Below are 24844 nucleotides of genomic sequence, written 5' to 3'. Positions count from 1 at the left end.
TATAAATAAATCCAGCAAAATCATAAATAAACATTAAACTTCACTTTTGCATTATAAGAAAGTATTTCAGATGACTGGATTAAAAAATATTCAAAGTTGCCAGTAGAAAGCATTCAGACATCTGCCTATTTTCCTCCTAAGATAAAACTTCATAGACTTTGATGAAAATAGTGAAATGGAGAATTTGGGTGAACCAGATAATTCAGGCAATTTTATCCTGAATGAACTAGATAACTGTAGCAGAAAATATTTTGTTTTTACTCTTAATTATGTGGATTAGTTACTCAATCATCTCTCCTCTTTATGTATACTTTCTCTGAAGAGGATGCCTAGGCCAACAGAAAACAGAAAAAGAGAACTCAGCAATTAGAACACAAAAGAAAAATAACAGGTGACATCACTATATGGTTCCTTCAACACATTAAATCATTTAGCCCTCCCAACTACGTATATTTATCTTCATTTTACAGATGAAGACAGTGAGATTCAGAGAGGCTCTAAGTTACTTGTCCAAATTCACATAAATAGTAAAGTGCAACTTTTGCACTTTAAAGATTGCAACTCAGGGTTTTCAGATCCAAACCAAGTGTCCTTATAAAATGCTGCTGGCACCTTTGCACACATACATAACAGACATACAAGGAGATAGATGGAGAGATAGATAAACATGGATATGTATACACATATTTATGTATGTACATTTAAGCTTAAGGAGCAATTTTTTTTTTTTTTACTAAAACTGGTATATGAAAATGAGAGTTTACTTAAAACTGGAGACCACCATCTTTTTGGGATACTAGAAGTAGGGTACTATATTTCATAATTCCCTTTCACCTTTATAATTTTGTTTTGAATCTTTCCTATACATTTAGAATATACTATTAGTATATTCTGTTCCTTCGCATTAGACTCCTAGTTCCATGGGTGGGTACTGTGCCTGATTTAAGTTTTAAATTTTCATCAATGTCAAATACCACATTCTGAATACAGTATGTCAATTAATATTTGTTGAATTGAATGGAGACTCATTCTGAAGTTATATCTAGAGCAGCATTGTGTAAAGACAGCACAATCTTCTAACAGCAGAAGTTTTTAAGAGCTCTTTCTGTGTCTTGCCTTAATTCTTAGACCCATTTATCTAGGAGCTTCCCACTACGTTTAAGCCTGTTACAACAGCGGTAATAAATAAGAATATATCCAAAGCAGCTAAGGATTAGCACTAAGCATTCAACCTCTTCCTCTAGAAATGTCACAACACTAACTTGGACTGATAGCTTTCATAATCAACTCTTTTGTATGACTTGACTATCTTTCACTGTGTTGTGCTTCTGATTAATTTTCAATAGTCACAGGGTTTATTTTTGTTCTTGTTTATAGCTCTCTCTTTCTTAAAGCCATTCTTGGAATATTTATCAGAGATGAAGCAAAATACATTAGGCAGACTTGGAGGTATGGTTTTTTGGGGTAACAGATGCTGGGTGTCATGACAGTAGTATTCTAGCATCAGTTCTTCCACTTTCTAGTTATGTGATTTGAGGTAAGCCTTCTTGAATTGAGCACCAGGGTATGTATGTACTTGGATTTATTTTTCTAATACTGGGAATGTGCTACATGGCTCCATCTACCCTTCACCTGGTTCCCCAGTGACTAACGATAACCTATTTCAAAAAAAAGAGATAGGAGTTGCTAGAGGCACAATATGTAGCCACTGAATTTAATTAAGCTAATTGGCTGATGTGATCTTGACTTCTTACAATGAACTTCTAGCCAGCTGAAATATTTAGCCTCAGAGACATATATAGTTATGTGTAAGCCTTGCAGTAGACATAATGAAGCAGGGAAAGGCTTTTCTCACATGATATAGTCATATTTAAAAGTCATCAGTAAGGAAAGCTTAGAGATAGACAGATTCTCTTTCATTCACATCTTTCAAAGTATATAGAAGGAGTTAATAGTTAATAATTCAAAAATAGTTAAAAATACTATCAGATATCTTTTTGGGGGATTTTTGCAAAAGGACACAATAAGTGATTATGAACTATTCTTTAAACTCAACTTTTGGTTATTCAGGACAAGATTAGCGTTCTAATTTTCCATATGCAAAGCAATGTTTTGAAGAGTACAGAGAGTTGAATGAAGAGGAGAAAAGCAACTTTTTTTGTCCTTGTCACTAATAAAATAATTCACGCTGTGATCATAAAAAGAACTTAGGCATGGGAGACACAAATGATTATTAAAGAATTATTGGTTTCTGTTGGTCTTTCTATGGCATCCATTAGGATTACTATATTACTATATTACTTTGCTGTGTTCATCCTTTGCTGCCGAAGACCATGCCATCAGAGAAATGATGACGTGATTTGCACTTGACTTTGTTTTGAGTGAGTAGAAATGAAGCCCAGGAAACATTAAAAGTCTACTTTGTCCTCTATAGGAGCTAATACCAAATCATGGAAAATGTCTAAAAATCTAATACCTTTTCTGGAGGTAGGGCCAAGATAGTAGAATACAGAAGCACTCAGTAGACTTGTCTCAACATTCTCCTCCAAACAAATTTAAAATAATGCCTCAAATCAAATTCTAGAATGAGAGAGCCAACAAAATGTCAGACTGAGAAATTCTTCTAGCCCTAGACAATATAGGAGGTCAGAAAGAGAGATCTGTGACATGGAGGAGTAGTCTGGCCAGGAGCCATATTGATGAAATGCCAGTGGTGGGACTAAGTGGCAGTGACAGAAGAAGCAGAAGGCTCAGGAGCTCTCAAGGCTGGGACAGTAAGGAAAACTGCCAACTGATCAGAAAGAGATTACAGACTACCCTAATGTTAGCACTGGACACAGGACAAGATGCTGTTTGGCTGCTCCTTTGCCTCTACCCTCTCCTGGGTTACACCTCAAGGGCACAGAAGGGCATTTTTGGTCAAGAGGGATTGGAACACCTGAGGGGCAGGATCACTTCCATCCCAAAGGATCAGCATCCCTTCTTAAGCAAGAACCACAGTACAGACCAAGAGAACTGTGACAGCACCTCTCCCCAGATAAGGCAACCTTGGAAACACTTAAAACTTCCAAAACCCTACAACTAATTGTGAAAACAGCATTGCAAAGAAGTCTGAAGCTTAAGAAAGAGCCCTCCCTGATCAACTCAGAAGAAAATGAAGTAGTACCAGTACTAAAATATATGTAACAAATGGCATACCATCCAAATACTTAAAGGAGAAGTTAAATGAATTACAGGAGGAAACAGACGGTAAAACTATAGTAATGGGGGGGAAGACCTCAACCTTTCCCTCTCAGAGTTAGAAAAATCTAACCATAAAATAAATAAGAATTAAATGAAGGGGACAAATAGAACCTTAGAAAAGCTAGATATGTAGACCTCTGGAGAAAACTGAATGGGAACAGAAAAGAGTATAATTTTTTTTTTAGTTGTACATGGCACCTTCACAACAATAGATCATGTTTAGGACATAAAAACCTCAGAAGCAAATGCAGAAAAGCAGAATATTAAATGAACCCTTTTGAGATGATAATGTAATAAAATTAGATTTAATAAAGGATCATGGAAGCATTGATAAAAATCTAATTGGAAATAAATTTATCCTAAAAAATAAACTAAATAAACTAACCCTAAAGAATGAGGTCAAAGAACAAATCATAGAAACTATCAATTATTTCATTATAGAGAATGATGAGATAAAATGCCAAAATCTTTGAGTTGTAACCAAAGCAGGATTTAGAAGAAAATGTATATCTCTAAATACTTACATCAATAAAAGAGGGAAAGAAGAAATTAATGAATTTGGCATACAACTAAAAAACTAGAAAAATAATAAATTAAAAATCCCCACATAAACACCAAGGAAATACTAAAAATATTTAAAAAGACACTAATAAAAATGAAAAATTTTTAAAAGATTGAAATTATAAATAAAAGTAAGAGCTGGTTTTATGAAAAAACAATAGAATAGACAAATTTGATTTTATTTGATTAAAATTTTATTAAAAAAGAAAAGAAGAAAACCAGATTACTAGTATCAAAAATGAAAAGGATGATTGCACTACCAATAGAGATGAAATCAAAGCAATTATTGCTCAATAATATGTCAGTCAAACTGACAATATAAGGGAAATGGATAAATATTTACAAAAAATATAAACTGCCCAGATTCAACAGAAGACAAAATGGAATACTTAAACTACCTTGTCTTAGGAAAAGAAACTGAACAAGTCATCAATCAACTCCCTAAAAAAAAATTCCCAGGACCAGTTATATTCACAAGGAACAATGAATCCCAAACACTATATAATCTCTTTAAAGAGGTAATTAAAGAATGAGTATTAGCAAATTCCTTTTATAAAATCAACAGAGTTGTGATACCAAAATCAGGGAGAGCAAAACAAAGAAAATTATAGATCACTTTACTTAATAAGTACCAATACAAAAATTTTTAAATAAAATACTAGCAAGGAGAGAATGCAGCAATATATTGCAAAGATTATTCATTATGACCAAATGGGATTTGTTTTTTATCAGGAATTCAGGGCTGGTTCAATACTAGGAAAACTATCAACATATCAACTATATCAATAACAAAAGCAACAAAAATCATGTGATTGTCAATATATTCAGAAAAAGCTTTTGACAAAATATAATAACCTGTCCTATCAAAAACTGTAGAAACCATAGGAATCAAAGGAACCTTCCTTTCTTAACATGATAATTAGTATCTATCTAAAAGCAAGAGTAATCATTATCTGAAATGGAGATAAACTTGAAACCTTTCCAAAAGATAAGGAGAGAAGCAAAGATGTCCATTTATCATCATCACTATTATTCAATATTGTACTAGAAATGCTACCTATAACAATAAAGCAAGAAAAAGAAATTGAAAAAGTAAAAACAGGCAATGAGGAAACAAAATTTTCACTCTTTGCAGATGATATGATATTATACCTAGAGAATCCTAGAGAATCAACTAAAAACTTAGTTGTAACAAATAACAATTTCAGCAGTTGCAGGACATAAAATAAACCCACATACACCCTCAGTACTTCTACATACTATCAACAAAAAACCAGCAAGAAGATAGAGAGAAATTCCATGTAAGATTATGGCAGACAACATAAAATACTTGGGAGTCTTATCTGCCAAGACAAACTCAAAGGCTACATGGACTAAACTGCAAAGAACTTTATACAAATAAAGACAGATCTAAACAAGTGCAGAAATATTAATTGCTCATAGGTAAGCCAAGCCAATGAATAAAAATTACAGTTCTCCCTAAATTAATTTACTCATTCAATACTATACCAAACCACTGAATAATTATTTTATAGAGTTAGAAAAAATAGTAACAAAATTCATCTAGAACAAAAGGTCAATACTAACAAGAAAATGAATGGGAAAAAATGGAAATGAAGGCAGTCTAGTAGTACCAGTTTTTAAGCTATTTTACAAAGTAGTGATCATCAAAACAATATGGTATTGGTTAAGTGGTATAGGCTATAATGGTAAAAACTAATGTGGTGGAGCAAAGGATAGTAGTAAATGATCATAATAATCTAGTGTTTGACAAACCTCAGCTTTGGGGACAAGAGCTCAACACTTAACAGAAGATGCTGGGGAAAATGGAAAACAGTTTGGCACAAAACTAGGCAAAGATCAACATCTTGTACTGTATATCAAGTAAGAGCAAAATTATGGATAAATGATTTTGACATAAAGAGTGATATCATAGGGGAGCATGGAACATTTTACCTGTCAAATCTATAAACAAAGGAAAAATGTATGACTAAATAAGAGATAAAGGAGATTATGGGAAGTAAAATAGAACATTTTGATTACATGAAATTAAAAGGCTTCTGCACAAACAAAATTAATATAGCCAAAATTATAAGGAAAATAGGAAACTGGGGATTTGCAATATATTTCTCTGATAATGGTCTCATTTCTCAAATATATAGAACTAAAAATTTATAAATTTATTAAACTAAGAATCAGTTGGTAATGTTTAAAGGATATGAAGGGACAGTTTTTGGAAGAAGAAATAAAAGCTATCAATACTTACATTAAAAAAATGCTCTAAATCACTCCTGGTTAGAGCAATGCAAATTAAAACAATTCCAAGATACCATGTCACACCTCTCAGATTGGATAACATAATAGAAAAGGAAAATGACAAATGTTGAAAGGGATGTGAAAAAAATTGGAACACTAATGTACTGTTGGTGGAATTGTGAACTGATCCAATCATTCTAGAGAACAATTTGTCCAACAGTCTATAAAATTGTGTATACCCTTTGACCCAACAACAACACTAATAGGTCTGTATCCCAAAAGATCAAAGAAAGGAGGAAAAGATCTATTTGTACGAAAATATTCATAACTTCTTTTGTGGTGGCCAAGAATGGTTAATAGAGGGGATTCCCATCAATTGGAGACTGGAAGAACAGGCTGTGATTGTGATGGAATACTGTTACGCTATTAGAAATGATCAGCAGAATGGTTGTAAAGAAACCCAGAAAATTTGTATGAATTCATGCAAAGTGAAGTGAGCAGATCCAAGAGAATATTGTACACAGTAATAACAATAGTATAATGATGATCAACTGAGAAAAACTTAGCCAGATCGAGACCATGATTCAAGACAAATTCAAAGAACACATGATGAAAAGAATATCTATCTCCAGAGAGAGAACTGATGAACTCTGAATGCATATTTATGCATATTTTAACTTTATTTTTATTGCTTTTTTTGGTATTTACTTTTGCAATGTGGCTAATATGGAAATATATTTGACTTGAATTCACATGTATAAGTGAAAGCAAAGTGTTTGCCTTCTCAAGGAGGTGATGAGGGAGGGAGGGAGGAAGAAGAGAATTTGTGACTCAAAATTAAAAAAAATTACTAGAATATTTTTTAATGTAAGTGGAAAATATTTAATAAAAAAATAAAAATAATTTTGAAAAATAAAAGCCTAACACCCCCAAGGCAAATTGCTGAGCAAGTCCAGTGACAGCATGTGAGGATGTGCAGAGGAGGAAGTTAGGAGGACAATCAACTAAGGTATGCATCTATATCTATATTGATACACATTATTCCAATGGTAAGAATTTTCTTTTTTTTCCTCCAAATTTATTTATTTGTTTTCAATTTTCAACAATCACTTCCGTAAGTTTTAAATTTTTCTCCCCCTCCCTCCTCAAGATGGCATGCAATTGTACACGGGCTCTACACATACATTCTTATTAAACATATTTAAACATTAGTCATGTTGCACAGAAGAATTAAAATGAATGGGAGAAAGCATGAGTAAAACTAAGCTAAACCAAATGTAACACAAGAGAAAATAGTTTGCTTCATTCTGCATTCCGACTCCATACATACACTGGTAAGAATTTTTAAGAGAGGTTAAAAAACAAGGATTTTCATTCCGCATTAGCTTTTCTTTGGACTTTTTAATTATTGAGAGGGAAGAGAGTGGGAGAAAGATCTAGAGATATCCACGGTATCTAATCAGTGAGATCTGTGAAAACTGTTAAACACTTGGCTGGCAAATTTTGGAGAAGCACTAGAAAATTATTAACATGAGTAATCTGTGAATCAAAATCCTGAGCTGATTCCTCAATTACAATTGCAAAATTGTGTCCCTGTCAATTCTGGAAATGCTTGTAAAAAAAGCCACTTTATAAATGACTGGTACTGACTTAGCATAGATCAAGAAGCCCTTTCAATCTAAGTCAATATTTCACATTTTTGAAAATGTCAATAAGGACCAAAATCAGCTATTAAAATGTAGATGGTGTCACATATTAGCATGTCAGTCAACACCTCTTCAACTACCACAGGAAAGCTCGTGTAATGACTTTGCCTAAGAAAAGTCAGACAACAGCTTATTATCCAGGTATTATCTTGAATATTGTCCACTATGCAGATGAAAATGTAGATTATATATTTTTCTATTTTTATTCCATATTATCTCATTCATAAACATCTTCACATAAATCACAAGATCCTGATTTTAGAGCTCAAAGGAACTTTAGATGTCATTGAGTCCAATTCCTATATATACCTCATTTTGCAAAATGGGTATCCCTTTGAGTTTACTATAAAGTAAATATCCATAAACTGAATTCTATTTTTCCTTTGACTTCCATGATAAAAACAGATAAATTTCCAAAGGAAAAGTCATCCAATTGAAAGCATTGTTGAGGAAATATTTTTAAGCTAGTGGAATGGCCAATGTTAGGGCATTCTGAGTAAAATCACATAATCATAAGGATTCAGAATTGGAAGTGATCTCAAATGTCATTTGGTACAATTCCTTCACAACATACCAAAAATAATCATGTGATGTCCAGTTGAAAACTTTCACTGATGTAGAACTCTGCCTCTCAATGAAGCTCCTTCTACTTATGGATGGCTCTTATGGATACAGAATCTCTCCTACAATATTAGTACAGCATTTATGCTGTATCTGCTAATTCCATGGCATTTTTTCCACCCTGGTATCTACCCTTTGCTGTATCAATAGGTGTTTGACCCACTCCAGTTTATTTCCAAGCCAGAACTCTCTTTCCCCACCCTGGACTACAGAGATCTCATTATTCAGGATTATGAGATCCCATACTTAATCAGCATTAATTCTCTCTTCTGCAGTCAAGGTATTTCCATTGCTAATCAAGTTGAATTACAGGAATAGGAAGCCACATTATATTGTGGAAAGTATACTGGCTCAAGAGTTTGATAACCTTGATTCAAATCCCACCTCTGATAATGAATACTTGTGGAACCTTGGGTGAGTCACCTAACTTCTGTGGTCTTTAGTTTCTTCATCTGTAAAGTAAGGCAATTGTACTCAATGACCTCTAAGGTATAGATCTGGGCTGTAATTGTACCTTTTAACTTCTAACATATGATGTCTGAAAAATTATTCAAGTTTGGATTTCTAGATTATATAAAATTTGCTGCTTTCCTACTTGATCTATGATATAAGTTCAAAATGCTGAACTTGCTTAGTGTTAGAATGAAACTACCTAAAGCAAGTTTTAATAAGTAGTCATTGGGGGAGGGGTCTCCTAGATAAAGAGAAAAATATGAGCTTTTTCATACGAAGTTGTTTATGAAAGAGAAACAATGTAATGCTATACTTTCATTTCCTTTGAAAGGCATGTGGAAGATTCATTTTTGTTATGGTAAGCACCAAATGTCTTGTTTTCACTTCTAAAAAAATTTCAATGATCCTATTGTCAGCAGCCTACTCAATAGCCATTTTCTGTCACTGTGAAGGAGAATACACTCTAGGTTGAGATCCATAAAAGGTTATTCTAATTCTACATCATCTGAATATGAAATTTAAATTACACTTCCAATTTTCAATTCTGCCAACTATTATCTGAGCCTTTGAAAAGCTGAAAAAGTTGAAAACAAGGTAGAAATAAAATGCCACTATAAAAGCTGCCCATTATAGAGTAATCAGGGGGAGAAAAAAATGTTGCTAGATTGAAACCATTGGGAGAGTACAGGGGAAGGAATTTGTATATGTTTATTCAGATTCAGCTAAATAGATAGCTTGATAATTTAGAATTATATATGGGAAAAATGATTAAAGTGTTCATATCATTTGACCTAAAGATTTTGTTACTAAGAATAAATCACAAAGAGATCAATAACGAAAATAAAGTCCCCATATATATAGCAAAATATTCATAGCAGTACTTTTTACAGTAGCCAGAAATTGAAAACAAAGTATATGCTTATTGATTAAGGAATGACTAAACAAGTTGTGGTACAAGAATGTAATGAAATATAACTATATTCTTAAAAATAATGAATACAAGTAATACAGAGAAGCATAAAAATTATGTAAAGTGATAAAAATCAAAATAGGAAGAACCAGAAAAAAAGTCTATACAATATTAACACAACACAAAAACAAAAGAAACCGAAGGATGCAAAAATATAATGACTAAATTTAGCCCCAAAGGAGAAATGTAAAAAGATACTTCTCTCAGTTTCTTTAGAAAAGAAGACTGCATATAATGTCATCCTTTTCTGATATGTTGGTTAATTTTGCTAACTGTTCCTGTTGTTTGTTATAAGAGATTTCTTTCTGGGAGGTTGAGAGGTGGCATAGAAAGAGAAAATGTACAGGGAAATGTGGGTGAAATCGAAACAAAAGACATTATAATGTTTTATTTCAAAATTAAATTACTTTAATTTCCTCTCAAAAATATACTATCAAAGAATTTGGGTTGGGGAGAGTTTGTAACATGTGAATGTAAAAGAGAATGTATGTTTGTTTTTCGGTATGAAGCTATTAACCTAGACAAAGCTACTTTTGGAATGATAACCAGCTTCAAAAAATTCTGAAAAAGTGACTTGAAATGGAACAAAGATGTTATGCCCTCTTCAAAACCTCTTCCTCAGCCTCTAAAATATGGACTCACTAAAATGACCCAGAGCTCATGTAAGAGCACTGCTTTGGAGATATGTTCCCATATTCATCTCTCAGGAAAAGACACAGGGGGTGGTATGTTTCATATAGTTAAATCTGGAGCTAGTTGATATAATCGGTTACAATAAATTAGTAGCAGTAAATCCAAGCTCAGAGGTTTACTGTTTCATGAGGTTTACTGTTTCATTCTTTGTATTAGGTGCTCATAGCATCTAACACAGGGGCAAGGACAAGGTAAGTGCTTAACAATTGCTTATTATCTGCCTACTTTTCCTCCAGATGGGTTGGCCAGAACCACATTTTTCCAGGCCACAGACTGTACCCCTTAAATCCAACCAGCAATCTTAGAAATATGTTGTACTAGTCAAAAGGGGACAGAGCAATCAATCAATCAAGTTTAAAGTGCCTATTGTCTGCCAGTCATTGCACAGGTATTGTGAACACATAGTACAAAGAATAGAACAATTCCCCCTCACAAGGTGCTTATATTCCAACAGAGGCGAAAACAAAATGCCTCAGGGCAAACCCATCAGCACTCCTTAGGGAAAATGGGCCAAAAAAACCCTGCCCCCTGTTAATAGCAGGGAAATAAATGGTATTCTTACCTATGAAGGAAAAGCAGCGAGCCTATAAATGACCTTTCTAAGAAATGACACTTCAGTTTAAAAGCAGGTGGAGAAATCCAGTGTACAGTCTAGAATGAAATGTCATTACAAATGCTGTCTGTCATAGAGCAACCAGAGGAGCTCTTGGAGCACATTCTTTTGGATATCTGCAATTCAATATCATCCAATCAAATATGGCACCTTCTCATTTCCTGCAGGGCCCAGTGATCACATTTAAATTGATAGATCCATCACACCTCTCTAGGAACTGTGGATTCATAAAAAGAAGAGCAATAAGAAAAGTCCTTGTTTCTATAACATCTTAAGGTTCACAAACTGTTCTACTCCCACCAACCCTGTCAGATAAACAACGCAAGTATTATTGTCCCCATATGGCAGATGAGGAAGCTGTGACTCAAAAAGATTAAATACTGCCTGTGATTACACTGACAGTAATAGTTGGGGCCAGCATTTGAACTTAGAAATCCTACCTCCTACCTAGGACTCTTGAGAGAATTTTTCTTCAGTGTCTGAATTACCACTAGAAATTTACTGGGATGCCAGGAATAATCAGTCTGTCAATCAAACATTTATCAAGTTCCTACTATATGCAGGTGTTAAGAATGCGGATACAAAAAAAATGGAACAGCCTTTGCCCTTTAGCAGCAGGAAAACAGAGCCCAAACATCATTAATTCATGAAATTAGTGTTCATAATTATTCTACAAAATAAACCAAACCCCTCCCTGCCAAAAGAAAATCCTGTATGATTTTCCTTTGCTTCTGAAATGATTGTAAATGAAAATTCAAAATGGACTCTCTAATGAAAATGGTAAGGGTAAGGAAAACTCTGTTAAGAACCAAAAAATGACAGTTAAAAAAGAGCTCAACAAAAATCAGTATGAGGGCAGAAATTGAGCATCCATTCATCCGTCTCTGTGTGACTTCATCTCTATATTACTTTACCACTACTTCTACGCACAGTACCTTTACTTAGTTATCTACATGTGGGTGGAGCCTAAACTGCTTTCAGTACATCCCCAGCTATTTACATTTCTAATTCCTTTAATAAGATCCAAAGCTCATTAAGCTGACAGGAACATTGAGTTGTTTTCCTTTCTATCCCCTTTGTTAATATACTAAAGTCATCATACATGAGTTTAGTAGTTCTTCCTATCTTATTGAATCATTGCCACTTCCCTTTCTTCCTTATTCAGTAATGTCAGAGTCCAGCATTGGAAATGCCTCAAGACCTTAAGGTAAAAGTATTGCCAAACATTAATACACAGTTGGTGTTGCTGTGATCTAGTCCAGTTGATCGGGAAGGGAAATTTCAGCTGCTAGAAAAGTGACTAAATAGATTACATCCATTAATCCAGAAATCTCACTACTAGTTATTTTCCTATTAGAAATCAAAGACACAGGAAAAGGATTCAATATCAAAAAACTTATATCAGCATTTTTTGTGATAACGAACTATAAACAAAATTGGGGCCCTTTGATCAAGGAATGGACAAACAAATTGTAGCATGTGAATGGAAAGGAACATAATTGCACTAATGATGAATGTTCCTCAAGTGCCTTGACCCTCTTGTGCCTGTATATTATCTTACTTGGTGAACACATTAAGCCCTGTGGATTTTATTATCCTTTATATTCAGATAACTCTGACACTTAGTTATCTAGCCCTAACCTTTCTCCTGACCTTATCACACACATCACCAACAGCTTATGGAAGATCTTGAACTGAATGTCCTGCTATCTCAGACTCAGTGTGTCCAAAACAGAACTCACTCTCTTTCCCCAAACCCTCCCCTTTCCAGCTTCCCTATTTCTGGCCAGAGTACCCAGTCACCGAGACTCATGACCTCACTATTCTCTTTTGCTCCTTACTTGCACTAACTCCACATATCCAATCTGCTGCCAAGTCTTTTTGTTTCTACATCCACAAGATCTCATATATATGTGTCTCTTTCTCTCCACTCGAACATTTCCCATGCTAATTGAGGTCATTTTCACCTCATGCCTGGGTTACCACAATAGTCTTCTAGTTGGTCTTCCTATCTCAGGTCTCTCCCCATTCTAAATGGTCTTCCTAAAGCACAGATTTGACTGTCACCACCTTTCAGATAAAATCCAGTGGTTCCCTATTACTTCTAGAATCAAATATAAAATCCTGTTTGACTTTTAAAAATAAAACACTCCTCACAACCTGACTCCTTCCTACTTTCCAGTTTTCTTAAAGTTTGCTCATTTCCACATCATTTACAATCCAGTCACATTAGAAGTCAATAAGACTTCTAGTCTTGTCCCTCACAAATGGCATTCCATCTCTACACATTTGCACTGGCTGTCCCTCTTGCCTGGAGTTTTCTTTCTTCTTACATTTATCTTTTACAATCTCTATCTTCCTTCAAAGCCCAACCCAACTCAGATGCTACTTTCTGCAGCAGATCTTTCCTATTCTGTGTGCACCTTTCTCCATCTTCCCCAGTGAAGGACTATGCAACCTAATGCCTGAAGACTGCTTATGGCCCTTGCTTGAAGCATGTCAAAGGATTTGAGGCTGCCAGAGAAAAATGTGAAGGAAAATATCCTTTGGAGGTAGTGGAAATCCTTTAGCATACTGCAAGTTGCTTGAGGGCTGTAAGTGGCTGCAGGATCCAGGTTGTGCAGAACTGCCCTAGGGCCTTCCCTCTGAGATTTATCCTTATTGCTTAGTCATTTTTAATCATATCTGACTCTTCATGACCCCGTTTGGGGTTTTATTGGCAAACATACTAGAGTGATCTGCCATTTACTTCTCCAGTTCACTTTACAGATGAGCAAACTGAGGCAAATAGGGTTAAATGATTTGCCCAGGTTCACACAGCTAGTAAGTGTCTGGGGTCAGATTTGAACTCAGGAAGATGAGTATTCCTGACTCCAGGCCCATCATTTCATCCACTGTACCACCTAGCTGCCCCTCTGAGGTTATCTGATAGATAAAGAGATAGAAAGAGATATATAGATATATAGAGAAAATAAATTTAATGATTTGCATATTATTTCTCTTTAGAATCTGATCTCTTTGAAGGCAGGAACCCTGTTTTCATCTTTCTCATGATAATGCCAGTACTTAGTGTAATGCTTAGCACACAGTAAACACCTAATAAGTGCAGGTGATGATGATGATGATGTTGATGACCACGATGGTGATGTACCATAAGAAACTGTAAGAATACTATAGACTGATGCAGAGCAAAGAAAGCATATCCAATAAAATGTTATTGTGATAATGCAAAGGAAGAGAACCTCTAAGGACATCAGAATTCATACCAACGTAATAACTAATCCCAATTTTGACTACAGAGGAGTGATGATGAAAAATATTTCTCTACTCTAGGTAGAAAGGTGTGGAGTAAGGCATAGAGACCAGTGTGTTGATTGGTGTCTTTGTTACATGGACGATTCTATTAGGGGCAGTATTGGGGATATAACAGCAATGTTTAAAAATCAAGATATGTTTGTTTTTTAAGAAATTAATGATCAGATTGCAAGATTTTTTTTTAAATCTGCCCAAAATCATTTGATTTATGTGAAAGAATAATATTGGGGAAAAAAGAGATACTGTGAATGTGATAGTGTCTAGACACAAACCACCGTAGACCCTGGCCTATTCCATGTTGCAATGCTCCTACATGCCAGCCCCCATCTCTAACCCAGTACTCCATGTTCATACCAAGATGTTCTGTGCTTCTGCTTGGTGAGCATTCATCATATACCGCTTGGACCCAGATTTACTGTCTTCATGCCATGACTTTCCTGCCTCTCCCTCTTGTTTACTATAGCTCTTGAAACAGTAATTTAAAAAAAAAACTACTAAAAACCCTCCTCCCTGGCTATCACTCTCCTATAAAACATTAGCCCCTTAATATCAAGGAAGGTTTTGCTTGCTTGTGTTTACAGCCCAGTGCTCAGTTAGCATCATGAAAGGTACATAGCCATTATTTAATAAATGCACTTCCATTCCACATAGAGCCCAATTCTAAAGATAGTATCACCCTCTGTATATAAGGGAAAGGCAATGCCCTTGTCACTGTCCATATCAAGAAACAACCTGGTGTAGTGGAAAGAATTTTAGACCTCATCTTAGGGCACCTGGGTTCAAAGCTAGTACTAAGGTTTCTCTATATTAGGTGACTCTCTTAACTTCTGAGTCATATACTTCATTTACTTCATGAACATGTTAGACAAACAATAATACTTGTCTTACCTACCTTATGGGGATATTAGGGCAATAGGGGAAGGAGAACCTTCGCAAACCCAAAAGTGCTATATAAAAGTGAGCTATTATTTCAAGAATATCTTAAGCATTCTGGACAGGAGTGATGAACCTGTGGCCCTCTAGGTCCTCAAGTGCATCCCTTTGACCAAATCCAAACTTCACAGAACAAATCCCTTTAATAAAAGGATTTGTTCTGTAAAACTTCAGTCAAAAGGTCACATCCGAAAACCTATGTGGCCTCAAAACTGAAGATTCTCTACCCCTGAAGCATTGCCTCTTTTGGAGTGCAAGGTTAACATTATATTCAGATGAAAAGGAAGAAACTTCAGTAGGATGGTTTTGGAAGACCAGAAATGTTCTTTTTGCCCTCTAAAGATACCTCTTCAGGAGACAATCATTCCCCAGTGAGTAAGAATCATAGAATATAAATATTCTTAACCAAGATAACAAAGTGACTTGGAATTTAGAGATTGAAGGGACCTAAGGAATCTCTAAGTTAAACCAGCTCAATTCACAAAGGAGAAAACTGAGCTCCAGACAGGGGAAGGACCTTACTTGCAAATCACACATGTAGAGGCAGAGCTATGTTTACAATTTAACATTACATTCATCCTGAGATGAGAATTACATTACTTTCTTAAGAGCATGTTTTGATTACAAAGGAGTGAAATTGTGAGAGTAAGAGGGAAGAGGGACAGAGAAAATTTAGAAGGGAGAATGCTGGAAGGGCCAAGTTTCATCTCCTTCCCAAGTGTGCCCATTCACAGTCCAAGACAAATTAACAAGAAAATAGTTCCTGGACTATAAGTTTCACTTTGAAATTACCAATGTTATCTCCTTGTAGGGAGCACTGATTAAAGTTTTCATTGACACAATATAAAAAGCCAAGATAACAGGAATATAAAATGAGAACTGGAAGAGAATCTTAAAAGTTCGCCAGGTACTGCCTCCTCATTTTACATATAAAGTAACTGAGATAGCTTGGTCAATTTCTGAGGATTCAAACCTGGGGAATTCTATAGTGTTCTTCCCATGATTACTCTGTAAAAAAACACACTTGTATTTGTTTAAATATGAAAAGTATACCTGCCATATTGAAACTCTGAATGTCCCTGTCAGGTAAGTTGTGTATCACGTGCAGGTGTTCTATACTCAACTCTAGTCATGCCACAGAATTCTAAGTAGAAATCACTTCCTTCATCTAATTTGCTTCACCCATGTCACCTCCAGCAATGTTTTGGACCAGAGGTGTCAAACACAAGGCCTCTGAGTCCCATGTGGCCCACAACACTTCCAAACAGCTGAACCAGATTAAAATGTAATTGGGAAATATTTAACAAAATAAATAAAAATACGCCAAAACACAGATAACATTACATTTTAAAACTAAGTCAATCTGTGGCCTGGGGATGGACTAGTGGTTCCTGTTTCTGTCTGAGTTTGACACTGCTACTCTCCTGCAGTTCTGTTTCATAACTCACATTATATTATAGGTAAAGATAAATAATTAAAAGGGGAGGGATTATGGTGTAATGGATTGAGTACCAGTCAAGAATACTTGGTATCAAAACTTGCCTTGAACACTTACTAAGTAGGTGACTCAAAATAAATCATTTCTCCTCTCTGAGTCTCCATTTCCTCAACTGTAAAATGGGACTAATCTACTTTACAGCATAGTTGTGAGGACCAAACAAGATAATTTAAGTAGAGTGTTTAACCTTAATGCACTAAATAATCCCAGATATTGTTGTTATTGCTACTGAGGCCTACCTCCACACTCTACAGCCTTAGTATAATGGCACTCAGGTGCTCATGTGGAAGGAATGGAATGGAATAGGAGGGGATGGGGGTAGAAGGAACAGGCTGCAAAGAAAAGAAGGAACGTGTTTGTTAAGTGTGCAGGTTTTAAAAAGCAAGATTCTCTGACACAGTTTCATGTCGCAATCAATATTTGCCACTAACTAGTCTACAATCAACAGGTGGAAAACACTAAAATGTATGGAATTCCTAAACAAGTAAGAAAAATGTCAAAAATCTCCCAGAAATAACTTTTGAAACCTCAAAATCCCCATTTGTGAAGAAAAAGAAGAAAGAAAATCTCACAAGCAGTCATTTATTGAAGGGATGAGATTAGAGAATGCCCCATACCTACGAGCCACTAATGAGCAAAGGCAAAATATGTCTTCAGGGGCAAAAGAGCAGCAAATTAATTTTCTGCCAGCAGTCCTATCACTCTGGACATCTTGAAGGCTGCATCCTTTGAACATGAGCACTTTCTGACATTTCTATGAAGGGCTCATTGAAGGGCTTAAAGAAATGTGCTTCCTCCCTCTTCAATTTAGAGTGACCGTTTTGCTCTCTCAGACTTTGGCAAATGACTCTAGGAATAAGAGCTCCATTTATTTCCATGCACTTCTGACTTCAGTGCTCCAAAGTGTGCATGGTTATTAACTGTCTCGTTTAAACTCAGGGCTTTTCATTTGGAAACCACTTATCGCCTACTTCATTTAGAGGAAAGATTCAAGAGGGCCCATTGTTCTGTGTTTATGGGTAGTGAAGAAAGGTGAATATTTCAGTTTAAATAAAAGGGAAGGAAAAAATATATATAACTTAAATTTAAGAAGCATCTGTCCTGCCCTTTGATACAAGATTGGTTTAGATGGTTTGTTTTATTTTTTGTTTTTGTTTTTTTGTTTTTCTTCCCTCCATTTCTCCAGCATTCAAATGTTTGAATCTGAATTCAAAAAGTTTGAAAGTCAGTTATTTATCCTATTACATGAGTGATTATTTTCATAGTACCTTATATTTATCCACTTTCTCACTTTGTTTTAAATATCTCACATTTTTCTATCTACGTTAATTTTTGCACTGAGAATCAAATGTTGATTAAACACTGTACCAAAACTATGCTATTTCCTACCAATGATCAATAATAATAGGCAGTATTTATATAGAACTTTGAGGTTTGCAAAGTGTTTTACAGTTATCATCTCTTTTTAACCTTACAATAGGTGAAATTTTAACCACACAATAGGTGATATTATTATCCTTATTTTACAGATGACGAAACAGGTAGAGGTCAAGTGACTTGCCCCCATTCACATAGCTATTAAATTTATGAGGCAGAATTTCAACTTGACTTCTTCATTCTAAGCCCTATGCTCCATCCATTGTACAACCTAACTGCCCAGTGATTGAGTCAAATGAGGAAAGTTTGGGGTTCCCCAGAATTACAATGCATTATTTCTCTACAAAAACTGGAGAGGAAGTTAAAGATTAGTCAAGGCCTAATCTGGACCAATCTTAGGAGGCTTTGGCCTACAAAATTTTCCATTGAAACGAATATGGAAACAGAGGTATGTGTATAGAAGTGGGAGGAGTAAGAGGGTGGTGGTGGTGATAGAATCAATCCATACATGGAGACATTGTTCCCTACCAGGTTCTATAATAATAATTTCTTTTTGTTGTTACAGAGACTCAACCAGTTTAACCTTGCTTTCTGGTTTTCAGGGAGAAACAAGACCTTTGGAGTTGATTCCTCATATCTGAGGAGATGGTCTTTATTCTTGCAGAAGAAGAAGCTGAGTTTTCATGCTTGGTGTCTCTTTGCATGATGCTAACTAGTTGCTCTACAGCACCCTGCATGGTTCCAGCCCATTAACCCGGACACAACAGCTTGATGAATTAATGCTTATGTAGGCACAGTTGGCAGCTTCTAATTAAATAATTATGGCTAAGCAGCTGCACAGAAACCGTAATGTACCCTAGAAAGCCAGCTGTCAATTTTATTGGTCCTAAGATGGAAGAAGAGTTAAAATTTAGCTATGAAAATTGGGTATGAAGGAGAAGGATCTCACATGTGAAATATAGGCTGTACTGTGGAAAGAACCTCTCTGTTTATGTTAGCTTGCCCACAGAGAAATGGAAAGCAAACAGCTCTTCCACCATCTCCAAGCAACCAGCCAAGAAGGAAGCCATCATATGGCTGTGGGAAAAGAGGCTGCTTTCCAAAGCAAGCTAAATACTTCATCTTAGAGGGGTGAGATTTCTATAAACCCAAAATACCAATTCACACACAGGCAAAAATATATCTCCCATGATTTTGGTCTCAATTTAAATTAGAAGAATAGTTTTGAAAAATCCTTCATGATTTTTTATTATATATCTTCTGAATGTGTCTTTATTAAAAGATATTTCTCTCTTAAGTATGCACAGGAGTATTTCTTGCATTCAGCAAAAGCTTCTTGAGATGCCTTGATTTCAAGTCTTAAAATTTAAAGTGCTATAAATAGCTTGGCCCTCATTTGACCTGTAACCAAGACTTTTTATATGATCTTCAAAAATGTTTAGGGAACAGGTGTGTTCTGCGAAAATTTAAGTCATGATGGTAAGGGAACTTTATTTTTGGAGAAAGAGGATGAGGGTGGGGAGTGATTTTATCAATGTAGGGCATTTCTTGTGTGTAAAGTCCTCCTGCCAATGTAGGTTGCCAACTATCTGGAAGTTATAGTTTAGAGAACTGCCTTAAGAACTGAAAGATCAAGTAGCCTGCCTGTGGTCTCATAGCTAATATGTATTATTTGAAAGACCTTGAATCTAGGTCTTTCAAAATATAAGGACAACTCTCTATCCATTATGCAATTTTACCTTCCTAAAGGAACTTTGGGGAGGCATAATCAGCCAGGATCCTAATATGGTCATATTTTCACCATTAGAAGTTTTGCCTGAGGCAAAATAGCTGTGCCAGGTTGTTGAGCTCTATCAGGCAGAAAGTCACAGGCTCCTTATAGAGGGCCCAAAGAGGGTCGTTGGACCACATAATGTTGTTATTACACATCAGTGCACTCTTGCCCTGATACATAATTTCATCCTTCGCTACCTGTTGGCATCTCGGTGTCTTCACAGCATTAACTTCGACAAACCATCCACCAGATAACAAGGCCTCAAAGGGGAGTGAGGGTTATTACTGTCCCCTTCACCAAGTCTCTAAATAGATAAATGCTGCTATAAAAAGAGATTGGGTTCAATAAAGGCAGATGCCAAGCCTGCCTTTTAGTTCATTAAAGTTGAAAGAAGTAGGAAATTACCTCCTTGGATTTTTGAATCCCACAAATTACAGATTTAGCTTGTAAACAGAAGGGTAAAGTTTTTTTTTGTTGTTTTGTTTTTTAAAGAACCTGATCTGGTCTGATAAAAAGGAAATACTTATGAAATTGAGTTTAGGTGACACCTAAGTCAGTTAAAATCAGCAGTAAACACTAGCAACCCACTATGCGGGTCATTGTATTTTCAGTTACAAATTTAGGTATCTCTTCTTAAGCAATCTATAGTTTCTAGTTTATTTGAGGTAAATATTATTTCATCATAGAAGGTACTCTGACTACAAAGTCTTGAGTTAGCCAAGATGAATTGAATTCCAAGTTATCTCATTAAAACCATTCAGTGTGAAGGTTTCATTTTGCTTTTTCCTCCTCTGTTTATACTTGGATTAACTCAGCAGTCTGACAGTGCCTGAATAAGATTGACTCTTCTTAAGGACCTATTACCTTCTGAGAGGAATCTCTGTTGAAGACTGGCAGTAATTAAGTCTGTAGGGCATTTGGTGGTGGTTGGGGTTTGGGGAGGAGGGGGGAAATGATGCTCTCATTACTGTGCCACAGCTGCAGTATCCACAGAGTAAAATGTAAGAGTCAAATGGCAGATTTGAAAAGGAAAGAAGGAAAAAGGAGAGGGAGAGAGACAGACAGAGAGAGACAGAGACAGAGACGGGGAGAGAGAGAGAGACAGAGAGAGAGACAGAGAGAGAGACAGAGAGAGAGAGAGACAGAGAGAGAGAGAGAGAGAGAGAGAGAGAGAGAGAGAGAGAGAGAGAGAGAGAGAGAGAGAGAGAAAAGTCCCACCATATTTCAATCTTGGTGGGATATAAGGGGGACTTTTGGCAGTCTGTACTGCCACCTAGCATAGACCACACCACTTCAGCTCAGTTTATGTTTTCAAAGCCTACAATTAAACCAAGTCCTCTGCATTCCACTTATTATGAGACAGGAATTTCTGGCAACAAGATAAATGCCTAAAAACTTCTACAACACCTCTGAAGCCTTGCTGGCTCCTTACTAAATAAGCTACTGCATGAAAACCTACCACCTTCTATCTGCAAATCAAGAAAACACAAGCAGAAATGTAAAAATCATGCTTGTTTGTTTCTCATTATGCATGTTACCTGTAGCAAGTTTGTTAGCATCTTATGATCCTGAGGCCTTAGAGCAAGTCATGATCTTAGTAAAAAATGAATAAAAGTTTACCTTTTGAAAGACATGGTGGCAGAAGGTACAACCTCTGACACTCTATGTAGAATTCAAGGCTGAAGAATCCTAGGACATTATACCTTGGACGATGAACTGAAAACTCTGATGCTCTCAAATTCCGCAAGATAGAACTGATTTACATACCAATAGACAGACCCAAGAAGACTCTGAAAAACCTCGTGTACTTACGGTAGAAGACATATTCAGTGTAGCTGGACCAGATCTTGTCATCTGTGTACTGATTGACAAAAGAAGCTGTCACTGAGGAATTACAGGCCACCATGTGGAATCCACACTCTGACAACATATCAAAAGCCCTTTCCAGATGTTTGAATTTGAGATAAAATCTGGAAGTGTACCTCTCTGGAGCACGGTCTGGATCTCTGCTCTCATTTAAAGTTTCTCCAAAGACCTCTTTTGCTAGGGAAATTCTTCCACAAACCAAAATACGTGGAACTCTCCGAAACTTGGCATCTGCTTGACCCTCTCGGCCCATCGTGCATGACCCTCGATAGCCAACAGTTATGAAACCCCACTTACGGTCAGCAGGGAGTAGGGATGAAGGTGGGCATATTCTCGTGTCACTCCCTTGGGACATATCCTCAAAATCACTATGGCAGTATTCATCTGGGCTTTGCTTGATCTCATCAGGTGTCAAGAGTTTGACCAAATCTGGCAGCTGGAAATACTCAGCTTCCCTTTTCAGTCTGCCCCTTTCCGGAAAGTGATCAGGCAAGACCACCTGCCTATCCCTGAGATAGTCCAGAATGTAGCGAAACAAGAATCCATCTCTGTCAATGAAGAATCTTCCTTTGGAATCCTTGGCTAGTTCATTAGCACTGTCTCTCTTGGGGGAAAACATTTTCCACAGAAGAGAGTGAGGGATACTTACTAAGGTGGAATGGCGAGTGAAATAAACTTGGCCCCCAACATTTAGTTCCACAACCTCAGGGAAGGAGTTGGGAATCGTCCCTTGTTCTTTTGAAAGATGGTAACTTCTGCAATTTCCACTCAGAGCCATTGTCTTTTATTTAGTTTTAAAAGATGTAATCCAATGAGATAATAGCCTAATCTTTTACATCAGTTTAGTAGAGAGTGAGGAAAAGAGTTCCACACATTTAAAAAAATCTGTTTTGTCCAATATATTCTACAAGAAACAAACAAAAAAATAAAAATAAATTAGAATTGCCCACAGGTAAACATATCACTGACACAGAAAAAGTAGCTGAAACCCTAACTTGTGGTATACAGTTACTTCATAGAACGTAATCAACTCATCTAGATCATATCTTCCATCAGACTGCAAGGTCATGTCAAGTCTACAATTATTCAGGGGTCTGTCTGGAGGGGAAAAAAAAGATAAGAATTATTTCCTCAAACTCTACAAGTCAGAAAAATCAGAAGTAGAAGAGAGATGGGATGAGAAAAAGAAGAGGAGAAAGAGGAAGAGGGAGGAAGAGAGAGGAGAGAAATAGAAAGCACAAAACAGGAAGAGGAGAAGGAAGAGGAGGAAGAGGAGAAAGCAGGAGGAGGAAGAAGAAGATGAAGAAGAAGGAGAAGGAGAAAGAGAAGGAGAAGAAGGAGGAAAAGGAGAAAGAGAAGGAAAGAAGAAGGAGAAGGAGAAAGGAGGAGAAGAAGAAGATGGAGGAGGAGGAGGAGAAGAAGAAGGAGAAGAAGAAGGAGAAGAAGGAAGAGGAGGAGGAGAAAAAAGGGGGAGGAGGAGGAAAAAAAAGAGGAAGAAATATAAATTTATATAAATCCAGAAAGCACAGATTTCAGTCATACTTCAACTCAAATTGTGCATTCACACTATATCTGAATTCTTGCATATTCACCTCCCCCTCTAGCAGTGATTAATGAATGCATGCATATTTATAATTCTGCATAAAAGAGAATAGATATTTCAACTTTTAAAAAGGTACTGATTTCAAGCTGGGCAGGAGAGGCAACCAGCCTAAAAGCTTACCTTAGTGAGAGTCTGAGACCCAGTTCTTGTGAAGGAATACCCATTTGCAAAGCAATCAGAATTTACAGCTACACTGAGTCCAATTCATATCAAATTCCAATCAGGAAAAGAACAGGATATCAATGAAAAGTGCCAAGAGATATACTCTTGGGGAGAAAAAGAATCCACTTCCAATTTCAAGTTAAAACAAGTCACAGAAAGTTGACAGTAGTGGGTAATGGGGAGGGGGAAGGGGGAAAGCAAAACAGTAACAGTTAACCAAAACCTCTCCCTAAAAAAATAATAATAATAAAAATCCGTAAAATGGGAGTTGCAGGAGGGACCTTGGCTCACAAGATTTCCAGAAACCCTAGAATCAGAAAGAAAGCCAGCCTTGTTTTGATGAGATCCCAGATAGTCATCCTACCTGCCAGCAAGGGCAAATAGGCTCCCATGTTCCCAGCAAGGTTGTGAGAGGGCCAGCCTGCAGCAAGAGAGGAGGCAGGCTGGCTAAGGCGGCTGAGTTGTTTGGCTGACTCTCTCCCTCCGCGGCTCTGTCTGCTGAGCTGGGTGGCTCCACAGTTCCCAGTGCAGTTCAGATGCTGTTGTTTCAGCAGTGCAGGCAAGAAACCATCCAGGGAAATGACTATTACATCATCTTAAAGGAATATGGCTTTGAGAAAGCGGAGGGACCTCGGTTTTACATTCTACTTTGTGACAGGTTGTTGGGAATGAAAGGAAGGGCAAATACTCTCCTCAAGCAGTAGACGGCCAGCCCCACGGAAGCACTTGGAAGCTTCAGACAGGGAGGCTGCACTCACTTCACTATTAACTTATATTTAATCCCTGTAGAGAGAGATGGATTTACAGTTATTTGGGTTTCTCTCTCTCTCTCTCTCTCTCTCTCTCTCTCTCTCTCTCTCTCTCTCTCTCTCTCTCTCTCTCTCCTACCTTGCTTTCTCTTTCTTTCCTTTTTTCTTTCTTTCTTCCTTCCTTCCTTTCTTTCTTCCTTCCTTCCTTTCTTTCTTTCCTTCTTTCTTTCTCTCCTTCCTTCATTCCTTCCTTCCTTCCTCCTTTCCTTTCTTTAGTTCCCCCCCCCCTTTTTTTTTGGTAACACAAGTGATTTCTTACTTGAAAACAAGCTACAAGAAAGTCTTTTGACATGAATTGAATTTCTTCTTGAAGGGCAAAATATATATTCCTAGCTCTGTGGTGAGTCCTCCACCTGGTTTTGAGGAAATACTTACAATACTGCCTCCCAAA

General features: G+C 36.5%; 1 protein-coding gene across 2 annotated transcripts in view; it reads right to left on the bottom strand.

The window, feature by feature from the left end:
- KCTD16 (potassium channel tetramerization domain containing 16) overlaps positions 1 to 24321 on the bottom strand; it is a 342071-nt gene extending 317750 nt beyond the window's left edge. The window contains exons 1-2 of one of the 2 annotated variants that reach the window (XM_072630645.1): positions 24009 to 24321; positions 21826 to 22783 (exon numbers count right to left, since the gene is read on the bottom strand). In XM_072630645.1, coding sequence (XP_072486746.1) covers positions 21826 to 22657 — 832 coding nt within the window. In that variant the 5' untranslated portion in view covers positions 22658 to 22783; positions 24009 to 24321. The other variant, XM_072630646.1, reaches the window with a different exon arrangement.
- Positions 24322 to 24844: the final 523 nt, after the last annotated feature.

The sequence above is a fragment of the Notamacropus eugenii genome, chromosome 1 (genome assembly GCF_028372415.1).
Source record: "Notamacropus eugenii isolate mMacEug1 chromosome 1, mMacEug1.pri_v2, whole genome shotgun sequence".
Classification (NCBI taxonomy): domain Eukaryota; kingdom Metazoa; phylum Chordata; class Mammalia; order Diprotodontia; family Macropodidae; genus Notamacropus; species Notamacropus eugenii.
This window is presented reverse-complemented; position numbering and strand designations above follow the sequence as displayed.